This window comes from Pyrgilauda ruficollis, unplaced genomic scaffold, assembly GCF_017590135.1.
Source record: "Pyrgilauda ruficollis isolate IOZ18807 unplaced genomic scaffold, ASM1759013v1 scaffold9, whole genome shotgun sequence".
Taxonomy (NCBI): domain Eukaryota; kingdom Metazoa; phylum Chordata; class Aves; order Passeriformes; family Passeridae; genus Pyrgilauda; species Pyrgilauda ruficollis.
The window spans coordinates 12835897-12857251 of record NW_024531043.1 but is presented as its reverse complement, the minus strand read 5'-3'; the positions used below and the strand labels follow the sequence as shown (position 1 = coordinate 12857251).

The following is a 21355-nucleotide window of genomic DNA, read 5'->3' as shown; positions in this document are numbered from 1 at the left end:
CTCCCATCCTGTCAGAATTCTGCTTCATCACCCCTAACGAGCACTGGTAATGGTGGAAATGCATCTCCCACCTGAACATGTATTTATATCATCATCTGCTCCCTTCCACCCATTCCCAGCACCGTTTTATTCAAATGGAGATTATCAGCTGGCAGTGCTGATGTCCCCAGACTAAGCCAGCAGATGGATGTCCTCTGTGGCCACAGAGGCAGGAGCTGAACTGCTCCCAGTCTGACACACCACGTTTGTATACTCTCCTGGGTTTAGGCACTGCTCATATTCTGGTAAAATATTTGATGATGAGATTGCAAAAAGAAACTTCAGAGAACATAATACAAACATTTCTCTGCCTCGCTGCCTCAGAGGGCTATGCTCCAACAGCTCTGTTGACTGAAGCACTACACTGCTCCAACATCTGACCCATCCCTCTCTTCAGCCTTCTCCCTCAGACCTCCTGAGGCCAGTTTAACAGCCTGAAGGGGGCACAAACACCTTCACTTCAGCACTATGAATGCCATGGCCTATTTTTCCATCTATTAACTTGAATGGCAATACAGAGACAGGTTTAGTTCACACCAGGCTGTTTCAGAATGACTGTTTGATCTCCTCTAAAAGCACCGTGCAGCAGAGGTCACAAGGAGCCCAATAACATGTGTAATATCCCATATAATACCAGGCAGTTATTCAGAACACACCCCTAGATGGGCTGCTTGTTCTTTCTACGGTGTCTGCCTCAGCTTCACCAGGGGAGAGGAATCCTGAAAATGCTTCTCATTACACAGCCCCAGCTGCAGGCAAGCAAGGGCTGCATGTCAGGAGTCCCAGCCCTGAGCTCCTGCCCAGGGAGGTGCTGGTGCCCAGAGCAGTGAGCAGCCCCTGGGACATCCCAGGGACACTCAGCCCCTGTGTCTGAGCTGCTGGTGTCCATCCTAGGTCTGGAACATTCGACAAAGCAGCTTCAGAGAAAGCTCTTGGCTCCTCAGCCCTACCTGCCTTTGAGCACAAGTGTTTGGGAGGCTTGTCAGAAAAATCTAACTGAACTCTGCTTGGAGCCACAGCCATTGCTGTCCTGAAGCTGGTGCCACCCCACTCATTTCTAAGGAGTTCAGCCCAGAGACAAAGTGAACTTTCTGGTTTAGTTGTGCAAGTTGCTTATTTATGCATGGTGCAAAGCACTTGCACGTGCTGGTAAGAGATTTCTGACAACACACTCAGCTTCAGACCGGCCAGGTCTGGCCCAGATGTATGATTTTATATTGTCTAAAGCTCATGTTGTCAGGAACTGGACAAGTCTAACTGCTGGGGAAAGGAAAAGAATAACAATAGTAGCAAAACCGCAATTCCAAAATGGCTCTGGGCTGAGAAGCAATCTCCATGTGTATTTGGAAAGCTGCCACAAGCCTTTGTGGCTATGCCACAAACAAATGGCTCAACAAGTCCATAGAGCATCCTAAGGAGGTGGCTGAGCAGCCACCACAAAGCCTTTCAAACTGCTCCAGGCTGATATTTTATTTATACTGGGCATGCATCAGCAACACTGGCAGGTCTTTAGGAGCTGCATTGTGACAAACATGGTTCTCCTCCCCAAGAACAAGCATTGCTGATGTCCCTACACTGCTTCTCCTCTGCCCCTGTACTTCTGAGAAAGAGGTAGAACAAGAGAGAGAGGAAAGGAAGAGCAGAGCTCAGGCTGTATTGCATTCCTGTAACTCTCTGTGCATTTTAACTCCTTCCAGGCATCCATCCTGGAAGCATCATCCATCACTCCTGACAGGGAAAGGCAGCACTTCCCAACCAGTGCTACACAGGAGAAGAACCTGCAGCTGACCCAAGGTGGGGCTGCTGACACTCGTGCCCATGCAATGTTCAGGTACATTCCACATCTGCTCTTCTGGAAGCAACACACCTCAGCCACGACAGAAGAGAAACGAGAGCAGGGACATTTGCCTTCCTTGCCCTTCCCTCACACAGTGTCACGTTAAAAATCAGTGAACAAGGTTTCTCAGCCTCAGAGGACAGATGCAGATGGACTGACTGCTACAAACTGCAGCTCCAGCAAGCCCCAGGCGGGCTCTGACTTGCTGAGCAGATGCTGCTCACAAACAAAGGGAACAGGCTGTGTGGTGCCTCACCAGCCCCCAGCCCAGGCTAACTAAGGTGGAAATAACACCCACACAACTGGTTCTGGAGTTATCCAGGGCAGGCTTGGCTACACTGCCTTGATCTGCTCTCCTGTGGGGTGAAACAGGATGGGGACACAGGGCTGGTGGGGATCCCCAGAGGCAAAGGCACATGGGACCATGGAGGAAGGACAGAAAGTAGATTTTTAAAACATGTGTCACATTAGAATTTTTTTTTTTTTTTAATGAAAAAGGTGTATTTGTTGAGGAGTTTTTGACAGACAGAAGTGCACTTCTGTTTTCCTCCAGGCTTTTGCCAACGCTCCTGGAAGGTCAGGGAGCAGTGCAGGGACAATCTCTCAGCTCTGGGTCCTGCCCACTCCAGGCCAAGAAAGTTTCTAAGAGAAGCTGGAGACTCTGTGAGCACTGATGTGTCTCTCATCTCCTGTAGTATTTATGCTTTCACTATGAAAACATCCTCCCTCTGAAAGTGCTTTTTATCTCTGGCATCAGAAGAAGTGAGCAATGATGAAGGGAAAGCCTGCTTAGCCACCACCTTTAAGTGATTGGGTTTTTTCTTTCCTGCTTAGCAGATCAGCAAGAAGTTTTGCATTTTAAAGAGCTCTCTGATGCTATTTCAGCAGTTTCTTTCATTATTAAGCTGCATTCAGCTACTTCTCCCTTTTTTCTATTTTCCTAACTTCTTCTCCAGATTAAAACTGAAATAAAGAAGCAGACAGCAAAGACAGGGCTAAGCACAACTCCCTACAGGCTTCCTCTTTGTCTTCTTCCTGGCATTATATTTTTGTGCCCCCTTGTAACAAAGGCCATTGCCTTTCCAGATGACTTGGACAGATTCTCCCTGCAACAAATCACATTTTATTGAGCTGACAGAGAAAACTGCTGCCAGGAAATCAAGAGAGAGTCACTCCTGGATGCCACCTGTGGCACTCTGAGCTGGGGAGGGGACGTCCCTCCCCCTGGCAATCAGCAGATGGGCTGCAGTGGATTCAAAGGACATTCCTGGAACTGGTACCAGTCCAGTGCAGAACCTCTGGGTCTCCCTTCACTTCCTCATTTCAGACTGAGCTCTTGATCCCACCATGGCCTCTGCACTGCAGGACTGCAAGAGCTGCTGGAGGTCACCACGAAGGAGGTGACAAGGACACACAGCCAGAGAGGGGCCGTTGGCACCTCTGCAGAACCCTGGGTTTGCCGGGTTAAATTCCACTACAGACTCCTGGGAAACCTTCCTTCTTTACTGGTGGAGTCAGGAAGTTTCTAGAAAGACAAATTTCATGTCAAATACAAGCTAAGGCTGCTTTTCAAAAGATGGTGATCTCAGACTGGTTTTTGTCTGCTCTACACAGGAGTGGAAAGAATGACAACTGTAAAACCTAAAAATAAGTGAGTGGTTGGCTCTGTGAGTCCACCCTAGCCCAAGCTTGTTTATTCTCCCAGTGGTTTTCACCTCTGGAGATACCAGCCCAGCCTCTGAAGGACAGCTCAGAAGGACAAAAAGAGAAGGTTTTAATGCAGCAATCCTGTCAGGTGTGTGGAGACTGAAGAACTGGGAGGCATCAGTCCATTTTCTAGGTAGAGGTCTGTGTGGTTTCAGGACTGAGCAGAAATGGGGAGATGTGGTAACAGGGCATGTCCTGCTCGTATTCATCCTGTTCAGAATCTTGCATTTTTGTCTGTAAACCCATTTACCCATTTCTGTTATACTAACGTAAATGTTGCTAACATATTCAAAGGTTACATAAATGTTTAAATATTTATGACAGCACTTCTGTGAGCAGAGAGTTCTTTCCAGTGCCTCTTCAAGGAATCTCAATTTCAGTGAAAAAAAAAATAAAATTACAGGATAATCAGCAAAGAATAGTGGTGCTCAGCACTTTTCATACATGAGACTCCTTGTGCTCAGCTCAGTGTCATCCCTCTGGCACAGCAGGAAGCACCTGGAGCTCATGGAGGTCAGGCTCTGGGAGCAGCCATTCATTCCACTGAGGAACAAGAGCACCAGGATCACTGATTCACCACACACCAACACGTCAAATATTAGACTGTGATAATCATTCCAGGAGCTTTTTGGATATTCATGTCCTTGCTATAGAATTTCTCCCAAGATTTCTTTTTAACAACGTGCTCTGCAGAAAGGGAATTATCCTCTATTAAATTCTACAGGTTTTGAAAGAGAGACTCCGTGTGGCTCTCCAGCCTTGATTCCAGTTAAACACCACGGTCTTACACACAAAGGAAATCCTCTGCTACAGGAACATTAGGCTTTCTAAGAAGGATTTCAATGCCTGGCTGCATAATCCTGAATAATCAGTAACCTAGTGGAAAACTGAAGCTGTCTCAAGGCCCACACTACTCATTCTTTCAAATTAAACTGTTTAAGTCTGATAAAAGTTAAAGCTTCAGACCTGAGCTCTGCCATGCTATTTCCAGCTTTGGGGCAATGCTAGAGCAGCCTTCAGAGTGGAAACCATTCCAGGAGCTGCTAATTGCTGCAGGGGCTGGATTGCCAGGGATGCAGCTGAAGCTCTGGCTCAGGAGGTGCAGCCAGGAGCTCCTGCCAGCAGACAGAGGCAAACACAGCCCTGCAGGCTGGCAGACTCTCACCTCAACACTGCAAAGGCTTGGCTAGCTCACGTTAGTGCAAGAATAACCCCAAGAGCCCTCTCCACCTGTGACCCCCCAAAAGAATGACTGTGCTTTGTGAGGCAGCTGAGGAAGGATTCCCTCTGTGGCACGGGAGCAGGGCAGGATGAACTGATTCCAGCTGCACCCCTCAGCATCCTGCAGCTCTCAGAGGCACCCGGGGCTGGCTGCTGGGAGCTCCACATCCAGGGTGCATCCAGGCCCCGTGGGCAGTGCTCAGGCAAGGCTCCCAGCAGTGCCCATGAACAGCACAGGGATGGAGCCTGCAGAGCAGAGCTGGGTAACACCAGGGCCATGGTTTGGCCAGTCTGACACAGGGATGGACAGAGCAGAGCTGGGTAACACCAGGGCCATGGTTTGATGCCATCTGACACAGGGATGGACAGAGCAGAGCTGGGTAACACCAGGGCCATGGTTTGATGCCATCTGACACAGGGATGGAGCCTGCAGAGCAGAGCTGGGTAACACCAGGGCCATAGTTTGGATGCAGACTGACACAGGGATGGACAGAGCAGAGCTGGGTAACACCAGGGCCATGGTTTGATGCCATCTGACACAGGGATGGAGCCTGCAGAGCAGAGCTGGGTAACACCAGGGCCATGGTTTGATGCCATCTGACACAGGGATGGACAGAGGAGAGCTGGGTAACACCAGGGCCATGGTTTGGATGCAGTCTGACACAGGGATGGACAGAGCAGAGCTGGGTAACACCAGGGCCATGGTTTGGATGCAATCTGGGCTCAGCAGGGTCTGCATCTTCAGTATCAGCAGCCAGATTAGCAAAACTAAGCAGAAAGCCCCCAAAGCAAGAGAGCTTTTCTTAGGGAAAAGGCTGTCCATTATCTGATCTCATTACAGAGATTTCAGAGGCAGCCTTGCAGAGCAGCAGCAGTACATTTAACTAACTGAATATCATTCACCACGACAGAACTGAGAGAGTAAAAGGGACACAGAATGCCAGCTGAGACTGGAGGGCATCTCTTTGCTCCCAAATGAGCAGCTTTTGAAGCTGAACTGTAGCTGAGCTGAGCCACAGGAGCTCTCTGCAGCTCACATTAGCACAGAACCCAAAATCTGCCTTGCTCTGTGCACTCTCCAGTCAAGCAATTTCTGGAAATGGGGACAAACAGAGAGCTTGGCTCCTGCTCACTGGGGAGATGGCAGCCCAGAGATGCAGCATGGCCCCAGATATCTTGCTTGGCAAGGCAGGATCCCGGGCTGGAATCACTTTTAATTCCATCTCACAGTTCAGGCAGTGGCTGTGCATTTCCATCACGGTGTTTGCCATTCCTTAACTCAGTGTGTATCTACAATGCACAGACTCACAGTGAGTAAACTGCAACCAGGGGCAGAAAAGCAAAGTAGAACCAAACCATCCTCTCTTCTGACTGCGTTACTCAGGTCTGGAGCAAACTGATCATCCTCCCATCACACCTGCAGCTGGACAAGACTGGTGCTGCTTCTCCCTTTTCCTTTCCCACTCTTGGTGCTGAAGCTTTGGAGATGATTTTGAAGCACTTTCTGTGGAACCTGAAGTGCTGTTGCTGTGATTTTCCACTTGGGCTGTGCTGGTTCTCCATCCCCAGAGCAGGCAGGGAGCTGGGTGAAGCCATGAGGTAAGGGAGGGAAGTCTGCAAGGATACAGTTTAGAAGTTTCTTCAGCTGCCCTTGAAATTCCAGCCTACGATGTGATGGCAAGGTGTTTACAGCTGCCGTTGCTGAGTGCATCTCAGTCCATGCCCATTCTGAGTTTCAGTTTCCAGAGGCTGGCTGCTGGGAGTGGTGCTGAGCACTGCTGACAGGACATCTCCTGTCACAGCTCCAAGCACTGCTGCCCTGTAACTCTGCTGGCATCTGAGAGGTGTGGCAAAGCTGCACTTCTACAAAGCTCCTCTCAAGTTCTGCTGACGTGCATTGATCCCATAAACCACAGGGCCAGGGGAAGCATGGAGGAGGGCAAGGAGGAGCAATTTCCATTTGTTATCCTGTTCAGAATACAACATAGCACATTTGGAGAAGAAAAACCTCCAAAGTCCTGGGGCTTCAGAGCAGCAGAACAATGGCATTTCCTTTCTTTTTCTTTTTCTTTTTCTTTTTCTTTTTTCTTTTTTCTTTTTCTTTCTCTTTTTTCCCTCCCCTGTTTTCAGAGCTGTTCAGCTGACACAAAGACTCATCTCTTCTTCCTTTCTTTTTCTTTTTCTTTTCTTTTTTTTTCCTCCCCTGTTTTCAGAGCTGTTCAGTTTGACACAAAGACTCAGTGCTCACACAGCATCAGAAGGAAGGAGGAGGCAGCAGAGAAGCTGGCTGCTGGCTCTGGGCTCACAGAGATGCAGCTGCTGCTGCCCAGGGCTCTCAGGCTGTGGCTGGGTGTGCTCAGTGGGAATTCATTCCAACTCCCCCCCATTTCAGCTCCTGAACACAAACCACAAAGCTCCAGGGAAGGGGATTGCTGGGCTCCCCACACCACACCTGTTCCTGCAGCTGAGCCAGGAGCCTGAGCAGGGTTTGCTCCTGAGCAAAGAGCACAAAACATCAGCAACAGCAGCAAAATCCACCTGAGCCCCAGCAGATGGCAAGGAGCCCGTGCATGCAGCTGCAATGGCCGTTAATGGATCCTATTGGTAAATTCCAGCTTAGCGAAATAAAATTTGGCTTTTGCTTCCTTTTTAGTGCCATAATAAATTTTGTGTCCTCTTTTAAAAGGTTGGACCACTGTGTGAAGGTCTAGAGCACTCAAAGACATTTAAAGTTCATGAAATCAGCTGTAAATTTGGAAATAAAGAGTGGGAACTGTGAGACAATAAAAGAAGTAAAGGAGTAGCAGTCAGCAGATTCAAACTGTGCACTGAGCTGCCCTGGGACCATGAGGATCACTGGGAAACTCTTACCTGCTATTTGCAGATAGATCTTAAACTCAGATTTCCACAGGGCTCTGTTACTGAGAACAATGCAATTCAGCCCAACTGAAGTAAAAATTAATATAAATAAGCTTTGAGCTGCTGGCCAATTGCTGGGCAGGAGCATTACCTATAAGCTCTTTACATGAACCATACAAAGGACATTTGTTTGATAACTAAATGTTACAGGCCAAGTGCAGACAGGCACTGAGCATCTTCAGCTTCTGGCCTCACTGTCAGGTTTGCCTGAATCCAAATTAGCAGAAATTCCACACAATTAAAAGCACACAAAAATATCTGCCTGAACCTCTAGATGATAATACGAGTGAGTATTAAATAGCTCTCAATAGCTCCCACCAATTACTCCTTTTTCCCCCTAAGTTTGTGGTTTTAAGGTAATCTACAGGCTTTACAGGAGCTGTAAACTCATGCACACAGCCCTTGTACCATGGGCTCTGCCCAAAAGACAACATTTATGATGACTGGATTTTATTTTTCAGCAGAAAGGTTACTCCCAACAAAGTCTCTACACCAGGATTTCACAGAGGAAGATATTTCTAAAGAATTGAACATAAAAGCTTGATGGAGAATTTCAAAATGAATTAAGGATGAAAGGCCTCTGTGCTCATTTGAAGCTTTCTGAGTGCTTTTTAAAATCTGAACCAATTGAAGATGTCAATTTGCCTTGAACCCCAAACCACTTCCCTACATAAAGAAAGAAATTTTGTGGAAACAAGAGCATTCTAGATGGAGAAAAAAAAAAAATTTAAAAGCATTTTTCCTTTATGATGAGATGAGCAAACCTTTTTGTTCCAAGCACTTAATTGAGCTGTGTTTTCCAGGCAGCTGTATGTTTTCCAGCAGTTAGCACTGGTGTCACAGCCACATCCTCCAGAGGTTCTGCATGTACTCCAAACACACAGGAGACACCTTCTCTCACCATCTGAGCAATTCCCAACCAGCTCTGAAGAGGGAGAAATTACACCTGGAAAGGCCCCTGGCTGATCCCAATAAATGCTGTGTTAACCTCCAGTTATTTGTTCCACCTCAGCTTCAGCCCAGGCAGGGGAGGCTCCTGGAGCCACTCACAATGTTCTGATGTGCAAACGTGGCTGGAAGGAGCCCTTTTAGTGCAGGTAAATGATTTCTGCAGAAAATAAGAGAAGAGCACAGCAGGGCCCCGAGTGCTAATCAAAGGACACGGTGCTTCAGGAAAACACTCTTCCCAAACAAACTGCTGGAGAGCTGCAGCAGCCCAGGCTGTGGCTATTGCCAGGCTACGAAATGTGAAAGCCCAGGAGCTTTTCTGGGCAGGAACTTACTTTAATGACGTCCTCCCCCGAGGATTTGCACTCCACGGACTCCGAGATGTCTGTCACAGCACTGTTCTCCTCGATGGACACCACCTTGATGGGCACTGCCACCGTCCTGCCCGTCAGGATGGCCGTGTTCAGGATCTCCGTGTCCTGCACCGAAACAAAGCACAGCCCTGCTCACACCTGCCTCTGTAGGACACCAAATAAAACGGCACAGACACTGCAACTCCAGGGTAAGAAGAAGGGAAGTTTATTCTCTGACTCCAGTATTTATAGACTTTCCAAAGTGACAGTGGATTGGAGGGTGACAGTGCCACCTCTCCAGTGACACTAGACAAACCAACAGTCCATTCTTTCCAAAGTGACAGTGGATTGGAGGGTGACAGTGCCACCTCTCCAGTGAGTTAAATTTCAACAGTCCATTAAATTTCTCCTCCTCCAGAAAAGAATGCAAAACAATTAATTACTTACATAAAAGTGTGTGAGAAACTCCATTACAAGAATGCAAACATCAGAAGGCTTAGGAGGACTCAGAAGAACACATCAGCTCTGGGTGGCTGAAGATCTCAGCTCGCCCCCAGAGAGGTGCAGCCTGCTGAAAGGCAGAGAAACCCCAGCCCTGTTTGGTCTGCTGGATAAACACTCAGTGCTGCACCCTGCTCAGCAGCACCATTCTCTAAAGCCAGGTCAGGCACACCCCCCCAGCGTGGGGATCTTCTGCTTTTGAGGTATGAGGGGTTATTCCCAACATTCACCTTCCAACATGTGAATTCAGAGTTTTTATTAATACAGACTTGACTGGCTATGTGTGTGTAAGGATAAAAGAGCCTTCAAAGTAAAAATGAATCCAAGCCCATTGCAGAGACGGGGCCTCTCTGTGAACTTTGTGTCTGGAACTGTTTCAAGATTATTTAATTTCCTCTGATATGGCCAATGAAGCAATGTGAGGAATCCAGAAGGGGTCAGTGATGCTGTTAACTGCAGGGGAAATAACAAGGAAATTTGAAGTCTGGTCTGGGGCTGTGGCATATAAAAGCCTTTCAGTGCACCATCGACCAGGCTCTCACTTGGATCTCCTGAACTATGTCAGCATCACTGTATTCCCAAGATTCCCATGCAGGAAAAGCTTCAAAGTTTTCTCCAACTTTTCAGCTTTCGATACAAAGTGAATGAAATATTCAGCAAATTCCTCAGCACTGAAGTCATGAGGACTGCAGCCACTGATGTCAACAGCAGCAAAATGGGGCACTGATACTGTTGATACTGTTTTCAATTCAAGTTTAGTGAGTCTGAAATTTAGGTCAGATTTTCTTTTCATCTGGCAACTTGTTATTTCTCAGGTTCTCCTGCAGCTCTCTTAAGAAATGCCATCAAACTTAAAAGGAAATGCCGAAAAGGTTGACTGTTCTAGAAATGTAAGAACCCCAAATGATTCCTGCTGCAGCACCCCCAGCACTGGGGAGGGACTGGTGCCCACCCAGCCCCAGCTCTGAGCACAGATGGAAACCTTTTGCCTTCCCCTCCCCTGAGAGCAGCCATAACTCATGGGTATTACACAGATTAAGAAAAACTGATGCATAAGCAATTAATATATTACACACGATACTAAAAGCAATTTTCAGCTCTGCCACTTCCCTTCCTCAGGCTCTGAGTGCCCTGTGATAGTTAAAACAAGCCAGAAAATGAGACCAAGGAACAAAGCCTTGGTTTTATTGTGTTTTTTGGTTAGAAATAAAAGAGAGAAGCACGTATCCTCTATCCCTGGGTGTGGAACAGCTCATGGCACAAGCTGCCTGCTCTGTGTTCCCTTCACATTGCTGCAATAAAGGCAGCTCAGGGAGAATCCCCAGCCTGCTCCACAGCCCTGACTGAAAACTCTGCACAGCACAGGAAACACCCAGGGCCAAGCTCCTCCAAGGCTGAACTGAAGCAGATCAACATAAAAGGAGCTCAAGCAGACTGCCTGCCTGCCTGTCTGTCTGTCTGTCTGTCTGTCTGTCCAGGAGCAGCCTGAGGGTCAGCCACAGCACCCAGATCTGCTCCCCTGCCTTCTCCCACCCCCTGAACACCCTCTGACAAGCAGCAGTCCCATCTTCAAGGACACGTCAAGCACCACCAGGACAACAATTGTTCTCCAGCAGCAGCAGCAGAGTGGGGGATTCTGGGTCCCATTTTTAAATGCAATATACTGCCCTGACTGCAGGCTAATTCAGGAGTACACAAACAGCACTCCTAAGAAACTTTCAGAGAGACTACAAATTCATTTCAAATGAAGGCACTTTTCAAAATCACAATATCTTGGCCATTTCCACATTCTTTAATTTTTTAAAATCCCCCAAGAACTAATCTACTTTCTGTGCAAGGCAGCAAGTAGAGTTTTAAAATGAAATTTATTTTATGTGACAAAAAAAAATTGAAAGCATCTGATAGCAGTGTTTGGACTTGTTCCCAAGAAATTCAAAAATGAAGGAAGCAGAGTAAATTGAAAAAACAGAAGGAAGAGGCACTGTAAGTCAGCATCAATATCCAGGTCATAAAGAAGTTTCTGTAAGTGAATTTCAAACTCTAAAAAAGCCAGGACTGGCACTTCCACAGCTGAGACAGAGCTACACAGATAATCCTCCTGGAAACAAGGGAGATTGGAGCCTGGCTCTGGAAGCCTCCAACTGTCTTGGCAGCAGGATGCCCAAATCCCAACAACATCTGACTGACCCTGCAGAGGCTGAGCTGCCTTTCTTGCCTGAAGAACATCTACAAACTCCCAGTTTGGAAGGTTCTTTCCTGTTACCAGGGCATCCCTTCAATGGATACAACACGTGAAGGAAATAATTACTATTTAAAGGTGCTTAATTAGCAAATCGTATAATTAAAGAACAAATTTTTCTCTAATGATTAGAGGAAAACTCTAGTGGTTAGGCTCAAGGAGGTATCAAAGGAGATATCTGAAAGCAAATGATTAAATTTTGTGCGTAAGAAATGACTTCAAAATTTACTGCTAGAAAACCCCCACTGTCCAGGAGGTCTGCAAGCTTCCCCCTCGAGCTGCTGGCACAGCCCAGAGCAGCACAAACCTCACTGATGCTCTGGCCCTGCCTGTGTCAGGGCTCATGGGATGAAGCCCACGTGCAGCAGCTGCATTATTGCCTCCCCCAGCTGCAGCCACTGCGCTGCCCAGAGCAAACTGCAGGACTGCTTTCCACAAAAATCACCTTTCTTAGCAAGGGGAAAGAGCACCCCCAAAGCAGTTGTGCTCTAGGCAGGGCTGAGAAGGCTGTGCTCACATCTGCCCACCCACAGCTAGGTACCCCCAGGGCTGACTGCAGCAATCTCACTTTTATTCCACCCCTGGCCAGTCAGGGAACTTGCACTGATGGCAGTGGGAGCTCTGCACAAAGAGCAGGAATGCAAAGTGTTGCTTGGACTTAGCTGAAGAGCAAACCTTATGTTCATCCAACCTCTCAATTGTGAGAAGGCAAGCACTCAGCCATGACTGATTCAGGAACTAATTCAACATTAAATTGTGGCAGAATGAGGAAGCAAAGTGACAGCTGTTTAATTAAACTCTAAATCCGATTAGATGGTGTTATCAGAGAAATCCATGGGAGCCTGAGGTCATGAGAATGGTCCAGTGTGCAGGCTGGAAACTGTGTGAGTGGAGTCTCCAGGATGATGTTAAGTGTGGCTCAGCATTCAGATCTGTCCCTCTCACAGCCACGCCACCTCACCAGTGCCAAACCTGTGGCACAGACTTGAAGGACTGACACAACAACGTTTTGACAGGGAAAGTTATTGGAGGAGCATGTGGGAAGGGGGCAGGTGGGCACGGTTAACCTTGAAATGAACCCAGCAGTTGTGTCACAGAACAAGGACAGAGCCAGCAAGTCCTGGCTGCTGGCAGGGCTGCAGGAGACAAAGCCCACCCAGGAGAGCTCCAGGAGCTGGGCTGTGCTTCCACTGAGGCTCCCCATCACCCTGAGGACACTGACTGCCTGACAGCACGTTTGCAAGAGGAGGAGATGGAGGTGTGGGAGATCTGAGCTGCCCATGCCAGCTGCAAACAGCCCAGAGGGGCACTGAGCTGTGCCAGCCCCAGAGCAGGCACAGGGCAGAGCTGCAGGCAGCTGTGTGTGAGCACAATGCTGTGGGTGCAGGCATTAATGCTGCTGGGATTACAGCTGATTAAGGAAATAACACTGCTAGGCAGCAGACTCTGCTGATCTCCATAATCCCAGGATTAACAGTAAATTATACATTGTGCTTTCTGCCAGCTGGGTCCTCTGACACTCCACCTCCCCAGGCACGGGGTACAGGAGGGGAAGGAATTCTGCTCTTGAAATTCTCAGCACTCCCTGCAGAAGAGCAGCAGTGACCCTACAGACCAAGGGCTTTGGATGGATGGGGACCCCCTGAGGCAGAGTGACCCCTGGCAGGAGTGGGGAAGGGCAGATTTTGTTGGTTGGATTTTGGGCTGCTCTTTCACTTGATTCCAACACCACTGGCACATCACATCTCAATCCTGCTCTTCCTTTATCACTTTATGATACAAGGGCTTTTACTTCATGGGTAATATCAGCTGCAGGAGAAACAGGGAAATGCTGTTCAGGAGTGACACCAAGAGGGGACAGCCTGCTTCCTTAACAGCATCCCTCAGCCTCCAAACGTGGATGCAGCTGGGATCCAGGTTACTCCGTGGTCCACACTGCCATGGAAAACGTCACCTAAGGAACAAATTAACTGTGGAGAAAATCAGGCCACTCCAAATCTACATAAGAAACAGACTTAGTGAGTAAAAGCTGCCATTTCTGCAGTCTGTTCCTGACAGGACAGGAGAACAAAGGAGCTCAAAGCTTCCTTTGGATGCCAATTGCAGCTGGCACAGCAGCACTGTGAGGAGGCTCCTCTCTGCTAAAGCTTTGTTAAACACAACAACACAGCCCAGGAATTCAGGGCAGCACCTGCCCCGAGAACAAGCACAGCCCAAACATCTCCCTGGGCTCCCCCAGAGCTGGGGCTGGCACTGCTGCCCCTGCCGTGCCACGCCTGCCTGCAGCCTGAGCCTGGCAGGGCTGTGGCTCTCCAGGAGCCTGCCCAGGGCAGGGAGGCTCTCAGGAGGGCTTTGCCCATCCCTGGCTCTGTTCAGAACACAGTGCACTCAGGGATTCCCCAGGTGTGCTGGGATCTGCTGCTCTGGGTGCAGAAAGTCACAGCACAGTCTCCAGGAGCCTGCCCAGGGCAGGGAGGGGATGTGGAGCAGGGACAGCAGGGAGGATTCAGGCTCATCTCTCCCACTGCCCAGCAAAGAGGCTCTGACAGAGCCCATCAGTGCCCAGGCTGGGCTGGGGCCCCTCAGCAGCTTCTCCTGGGGCTGGAGCACTGCCAGGAACACAGTGGCAGCTTCCTGGGGCCAGGAGGACAGAAAGCAAAGCTGGGATGGGAATTTTTTGGGCCCAGCACAATCTTCCCTGCAGCTTTTGTGGACAGTGTAATTTATGATCAAGATCTAAGTGTCTCTTCAGAATGGGAACTCAGTGTTCTGCAAATGCAATGCCCTTTTAATCAACGATCCTGTCTCTGTTTAGTCTCCACATTAAGATAAATCTTAATTACTGCCCCCCTACATTAGCAGGAAACCGTTCAGTTTTCTTCCCTGCTTGCACAGTTTTCAAATACCCTGCTAGTGGAATTTTTGAGTCCTGATAAATTACACTCTGCAGACAGAAAAAGGGGGATGTAGAATATATTGAGAGACAGGGATGCAGAGAAATATCTTTGGATCCTTGGATGACTAATCCCCACTTTCCTTGCAGGGAATCCATCCAGACGTGCAGGAGGGAGCATCACCCATGATTACTTTGATTTAGCAGATGCAGACTGTGTTGCTAAATGTAATTCTGTCATCTGTCAGAAGTGAGCATCCCTTACAAAGGAAGAAGGTTCTGGAGCACCTAACTGCTTGGCTGTGTCTGATGTGCAAGGCTGGCAGTGCCCAGGTCTGTGTGTGGGCACACAGGGTCAGGGACAGAGCTCTGGGCTCTACCCACATTACTGTGACAGCAGGAGCTTTGTAATGGTGAACAGAAAAGTAAAACCGTATCAGGATTCCATGTGAAGAGGCCACAAATGGAGTTCTGGCCAGCAGGGAAAGCAGCAATGGGCACAGCCTGGCTTATGAGCAGGAACCTTCCCAAAGGGACAAATCCTGAGAAATTCTGCTTTAAGCTGAGGCTAGGAATGCCCCTCCTGCAGAGCTGATGGGGAAGGAATCATCCTGGCAGAGAGGGCAGCTTTCTGTGCCTGCTGAAGGGGGATAACCAGCCCTTGTCCTCACCACTTCCAGCTTTGGAGCAGGTGGAATGAAGAACCTTACCAGCCAGCAGGTCAGAGAGGCAGAGCCACAGAACCCAGAACCACGATGCCTCTGCAGCTCCTGTCACTTCTTCACCTCTGAACAACTGAGAATCAAATTCAGATTTCTTTTAACAAATTGGTTTCAGAAGTAAATATTTACTTGACTGTATTTGTCATACTAACTTTATCATATGCAGTTCATAAAACCAATTCAAAACTTAATTCTGGAGCTGTATGAGTTTGCCACAGGCACTGAGACTAACCAGGAAATCTTATTTCCTCTCCCTTGTGAAATAAGGATCTAAGCACTTGCATTAATATTTCTACAGTAAAGTTCCACTGCCTGAATGTGAATTTATTATTTCTCTCAAAGCAGCGCTGTCCTGGCTCCAGGTTCTGGGTGTCAGTGCTGAGCAGAGACTGTGGTGAGATTTCTACAGCCAGAGCACCCAGAGCAGCAGATCCCAGCACACCTGGGGAATCCCTGAGTGTATTGAACAGAGCCAGGGATGAGCAAAGTCCTCCTGAGAGCCTCCCTGCCCTGGGCAGGCTCCTGGAGTCTGTGCTGGGACTTTCTGCACCCAGAGCAGCAGATCCCAGCACACCTGGGGAATCCCTGAGTGTATTGAACAGAGCCAGGGATGAGCAAAGCCCTCCTGAGAGCCTCCCTGCCCTGGGCAGGCTCCTGGAGAGCCACAGCCCTGCCAGGCTCAGGCTGCAGGCAGGCGTGGCACGGCAGGGGCAGCAGTGCCAGCCCCAGCTCTGGGGGAGCCCAGGGAGATGTTTGGGCTGTGCTTGTTCTCGGGGCAGGTGCTGCCCTGAATTCCTGGGCTGTGTTGTTGTGTTTAACAAAGCTTTAGCAGAGAGGAGCCTCCTCACAGTGCTGCTGGGGCAGCTGCAATTGGCATCTGACACTGCTTGTGTTTGCTTTTCTGCTGAATGAAACACTCAAAAATACTGAAGTGTTCTAGTTTTCCTTTTTTTTTTTTTTTTTCTTTTCCAAATATATTTGGGTAAATACAGAGCCCCAAAGTTAAAGCAAAATAAAACAAAGAAATTGATTGTTCTTACTTATGAACTACAGACCTCCAAGTACCACTATAGCTAAGTGGGTCTTGATTCTATCCCTTATGGATTAAAAAAATAAAAAAATTAAAAAATTATATTTATATAGATATATAATATATATTTTCTATAAAGATATATATGTATATATGTTATAGAATTTTTATTTTATGTATAATATTTCTATTTTAGATAAAATATTTATATATACAGATATAAATATAAAATAAATAAATCTATAAATAAATGTATATATAAATATATATATAAACCCCTCTGTTTTATCTTCAAACCTTCAGAAAGGTGATGGAAGAAGCAAATTAATAAGGACATAGAATAAAAGCAATGATTTCATGTTAGATTGTGTCTCCCTTCAGCATGTTCAAAGCTGTAAATGGTTGCAGTTTGTTTTTTGTGTGTTTATCATTAGCAGTGTGTCTCACCAATGCTGAGCCTCTGGCTGGGGCCTCTCTGCCTTGCTGGAGCTGTGGCACCAAACTCCATCAGGAACAGCTCAAATATTAAACAATATTAAATAAAGAAATAAAATTCAATGTGGAAAACCCAAATATTGCACCAGAGCTGTCTCTGTTGCCAGGACTCAGTGGCCACTCTGCATTTGCAAGCAAAGATGGCATTTCCTGCTGTGTGGAGGAAGAGTCTGGAACTGAAAATGACTTCAAAGGAAACAATTCTGGAACCTATTAAAACTTTACAAAAAACCTTCAGGACATCTGCAGGAGATGGGAAACAGAACCCCACATTTCATCTGTCTGCAACCACTTAAAATATAGAATAAGGACATAAAAGTGACTGGAAAAGATGGGAAGCAGAAGCCTACATTTTAATTCTCCAAGCATACACATGTATTTAAAAAAAAAAAGCAGATTTTTTTAGATGCTTGTTTGTGACAGAGGAAACTACCTGCTCCTCTTTGTGCCATTTCAGTCCTCACTTTCAGTATTTAGCTAAATTGACTTAGAAATGAAAGCACTTACATAGGAAACGTTACCTAGAGAGAAAAAATTGTAGTTACGGCTTGAAATGGGAGTGATTACCTGAGGTATTCCAACCCCAGCACCATAACTGGCTCTTTTTAGCACAGAAAATGCAAACAGATGAAAATGTGTGAAGTGACAGGTTAAAAGCCCTCGTTCTGAGACCAAGCCACTTGAGAACCATTGCTGCTGCTGCCATGGATCCAAGAGCACTTGCAGGTACTTCTGAGCACACTTACACTTGATAAAACAAGCAATAAATTGTCCTAAGTTCTCTTGAAAATTTCTGGTTTTATGCATTTATGCAGTGCATAAATTGTACACATTTAATTTCTGGCAGACAGATGGAAACATCTACAGCAGCCAGCCATACACAGAATTTTTTATCTCATGAGCACCCTTAGTGCTTGGAGAAGAGTGGAAAGAAACACACTAAGAGCATTAACCCGGGGGTGGTGAGGGAGATCTGAACTGTCACTGAGGTGAAGGAATTTTAAATGCTTTATGGACTTCCAGGATTCAGTCCCAAGGACAATTCCTTGTTTTAAAGAACTGGGGCACTGCCTGATACAGGGATGATTTTTATGGCCGCTCTGGAGGTGGTGAACTTGTTTTATTTGGGTAGATTAATATGCCATGGATTATTAATGAGCTGCTTTCTCCTAATAGACAGAACTCATGTCCTACAAGCTCCTGAAGCCCCTCAGCTCCTGGCTGAGCACTTGGCTGAAGTCTGTGGATGTCAGAGCCCTGTTCCATCCACACTGCAAGTGAAGCAGGCAGCTTCTGCTTCAGTGTTTCAGTTTAATTTAGTCTGGTTTGAAATCAGCAAGAGGAATTTTCTACTTGCTCTTTTCTTGTTTTGGCTGTACAGTTTTCATTTTTGATAAGCAAAATCTGTAACAAAGACACCACAAACTCTTGTGCAACCCCTATGAAAAAGTGGTCCTAAAAATGCAGAAAATAGTCATAATTATTTCCTATGCTCGTACCTAGGCTATTTTCCCTTTTCAAACAGTTTATTGATTTCACTGACTCCACAGCAGCTCTACATAAGCAAAGCACACAGAGGGCAGGAACAAGATTATTGCATTAATGAGAGCAGATACTGTACAGACATCAGAAACTCACTGTGGTTAAAAAGACGAGAGTGACACAGGAAAATGAAATTATTGATCAGACACATGTCTGATAGACCGGTGGGCCTTATAGAAACCAAACCTGGCATATATCTGGAAGGAGGAAAATTAAATATATACAGTAAGTATAACCACAGATGCAATTATTTCCCCCTTCCTCAAGCAGGAACATGTTTTACCTCCAGGGGCTGCTTGTCCAGACCCTGCTGGAGGCTCCTGGCTAGAGAAAGAGGCTGCTCTGATCATTGTGGAAGTCAGGGCTATGACAGACCAAGGGATCAAACCCATTTGTTTAAAGCACCATTTTCTTTGTTAGTGTAACCTGCAGCAATCCCAGCGACCATTAACTTTATCTGAGCATCTCACAGCAACTTCCAGCTCTGAAAGGGGCTTAAAAAAGATCAGTGTGCTTGAGAGCTTGGCCTTTTTTTCCTCCTCTAGTGGATGGCCTAATAAAAGACATCACCTCTAGCCACAAAGCTGGCTCCACTTATGGAATTACTGTGATTTTTACTCCTCAGGGCTAGAGCTGCCCTGGCAGTACTGAAGCAGGGGAGGGAGACCAGCACCCACCTTTAAGCAGGGAATGTTCCTTCACACAGAAGCAGCAGTACAGAAGGCTCCTGCCAGCCAAACCCTGCTCAGGAAACACAAGTCCACGGTGAAGATGATGGGCCCCAGCCACAGGAGAGGCAGAACCTGGCTGCACACAGACATGTGGCTCCCACCCCGCCAGACAATTCCTGTTTTTGCCTATCAGAGCTCCCAGGGCTTAATGAGCAGCCCATAATTTGGATGAGGTAAGAGCAGCGGGCAGGAATGACTGAGTCTGGAATGGTTTATTTATTGCCACACCAAGCTGACTCCTGGAGCTCCCTTAAAGGCATCCTTCAAGCATATGCCTCGGGATACCTGTGCCAGCTGGCAGCTCCCCTCCAGCCCTGCTTTTCAACGCTTCCAATTGACATTTTGTCCCAGCTCCAGCAGCCAGACCAGAGAGAGGCTCCTCTGCTGCCTCCAGCAAGCAGCAAGCTGTAAAACTTCCCAAAAAAAGGCAGGCAGGACCCCGGACAAAGCGATTCCTGAGGACGCCCAGGTCTGAGACGGATGGCTTTGGTTCCTGCTGCTGACATCATCTGTGCAGCAGGAGGCTCCTGCCTTCTGTCAGCTCCCCAAAACCAGAGCTCAAGAGCACAGAGGTTACAGCGAGCCTGGACCTCAGCCAGCTGTGTGCTGCTCCAGAACACAAAAGGGAGAGAATTCACCTTTCAGTCACACAAAGGTGATTTCTGCCCAAGCTTCTCCCCCAAGCTGCATCCTGGTAAAGTCTGGTTTATGCAAATGAAAATAAAAGTGTTATGCCAGGGTAAAAAATGTCCACATTAAAGAAGGAAAGGAGATGAAGTGGTTCTCCCTGGCATGGCACACTGAGAGTGGAGCTCAGTAATGAACCTCAAGGCTCGAAGTGCAAGCAGCAGTTTGGGGGTAGAAGGTGTAAATAAATGTGCAATTCTGCAGAGCCATCCTGTGTGTGAGCACATTACGGGGTGCAGTAACACTCTGCTGTGCCTCTCAATACTGAATTTACAGGCTAATGGTTCCCTCTGTCATTTCCTCAAACTTCCCAGTGAACTTGAGTTATTTTTACACTTATTTAGTTTAAGCAAAATACTCATTGCACAGCCTCCAAAGGACACAGAGCTCTGCTCCTACAGGACCTTGGGGAGCAGGGCACAACACAGTCACTGCTCTGGCACTGACACTCAGCATTCAACAGTCACCTACTGCAATTAATAAAACTGCACTGTTGCTATTTTTCACTAATAGAGGATTTCCAAAAGCAAATTACAGCCATAAATTACATCATTACAGCCTGTATTATTGTTCTGTGGGGTAACAAATCTTGCAGAAAGACAATCAGCTCTGCTAGAGGAAAAAAAATACAGAGGACAAATCAGATGATTGGGACCTGATTAAAATTAATGTCAGTGGTGCTTTTTTTCCATTTGCCTGCCGAAATTCCCTCTCTCACCAGCGTGCTGGTGGTCATGCCATGGTGCTGGAGCATTAAATATTAGGCATGATTTGTTTCTGAGGGGGAATTCCAGTGTTTGTGTGGATTCCCTCTGCAGATGAACTGGGGTCTAGAAACACCCCACAGTAATGGGGCCACGGAGTGCAAGGGCTGGGCTGGGAATTCCCTCAGCACATGGGATCACACACAGAGCTGGGGCATGCTTTAAAGTGCTTTTTTGGTGAGGTTTGATGAGGTTCTGGTACCCCTCTGGTTCTGGGATTACGGGTGAATCAAATCCCATCCCCACTGCTGCTCCCTTCAGCAGCTGCTGCAGAGAAGAGCCAGCAGCACAGTGCCAGCTTTGTCCCCTGCCCTGTGCTGAACCCTGTCCTGCCTTCTGCGCTTTATCTCCCTCCAGCAGAGCCACTGAGCTTGGAGTACAGATTCTGAGTGAATTCCATGACAAACATCCTCAGTGAGGAGCATCTGTCTGGATAATGAACTGTAAACTGAGAGCAGGGCAAGGCAAACATGCACTGAGAGCAAATTGAAGGTGAAAGGTTCCTGGGTTTTTAAGGTGTGGGGGCAGTTCATTAAAACACTGAGTCTTATAAAAGTCATGGTGATGTTTTAACCCCATGCTCCCTCATTATACCCCATTAGAGTGAGGCATTTTCTCTTGTCTCCATCGTTTCACTGCCCAAGCTGGAACACCTCAGCACTCATCAATTAGAGCTCAGCCTAAACAATGCACACTTCTGCTAAGCAAATGTTTCACCTGCTGGTGA

General features: G+C 47.3%; 1 protein-coding gene across 1 annotated transcript in view; it reads right to left on the bottom strand.

Annotated features, from left to right (window-relative positions):
- Nucleotides 1-21355, bottom strand: part of LOC121364933 (transmembrane protein 132C-like) — a 41404-nt gene that overhangs the window by 11266 nt on the left and 8783 nt on the right. The window contains exon 2 of the mRNA XM_041488700.1: nt 9007-9150. Coding sequence (XP_041344634.1) covers nt 9007-9150 — 144 coding nt within the window. The remainder of the gene's footprint in view (nt 1-9006; nt 9151-21355) is intronic.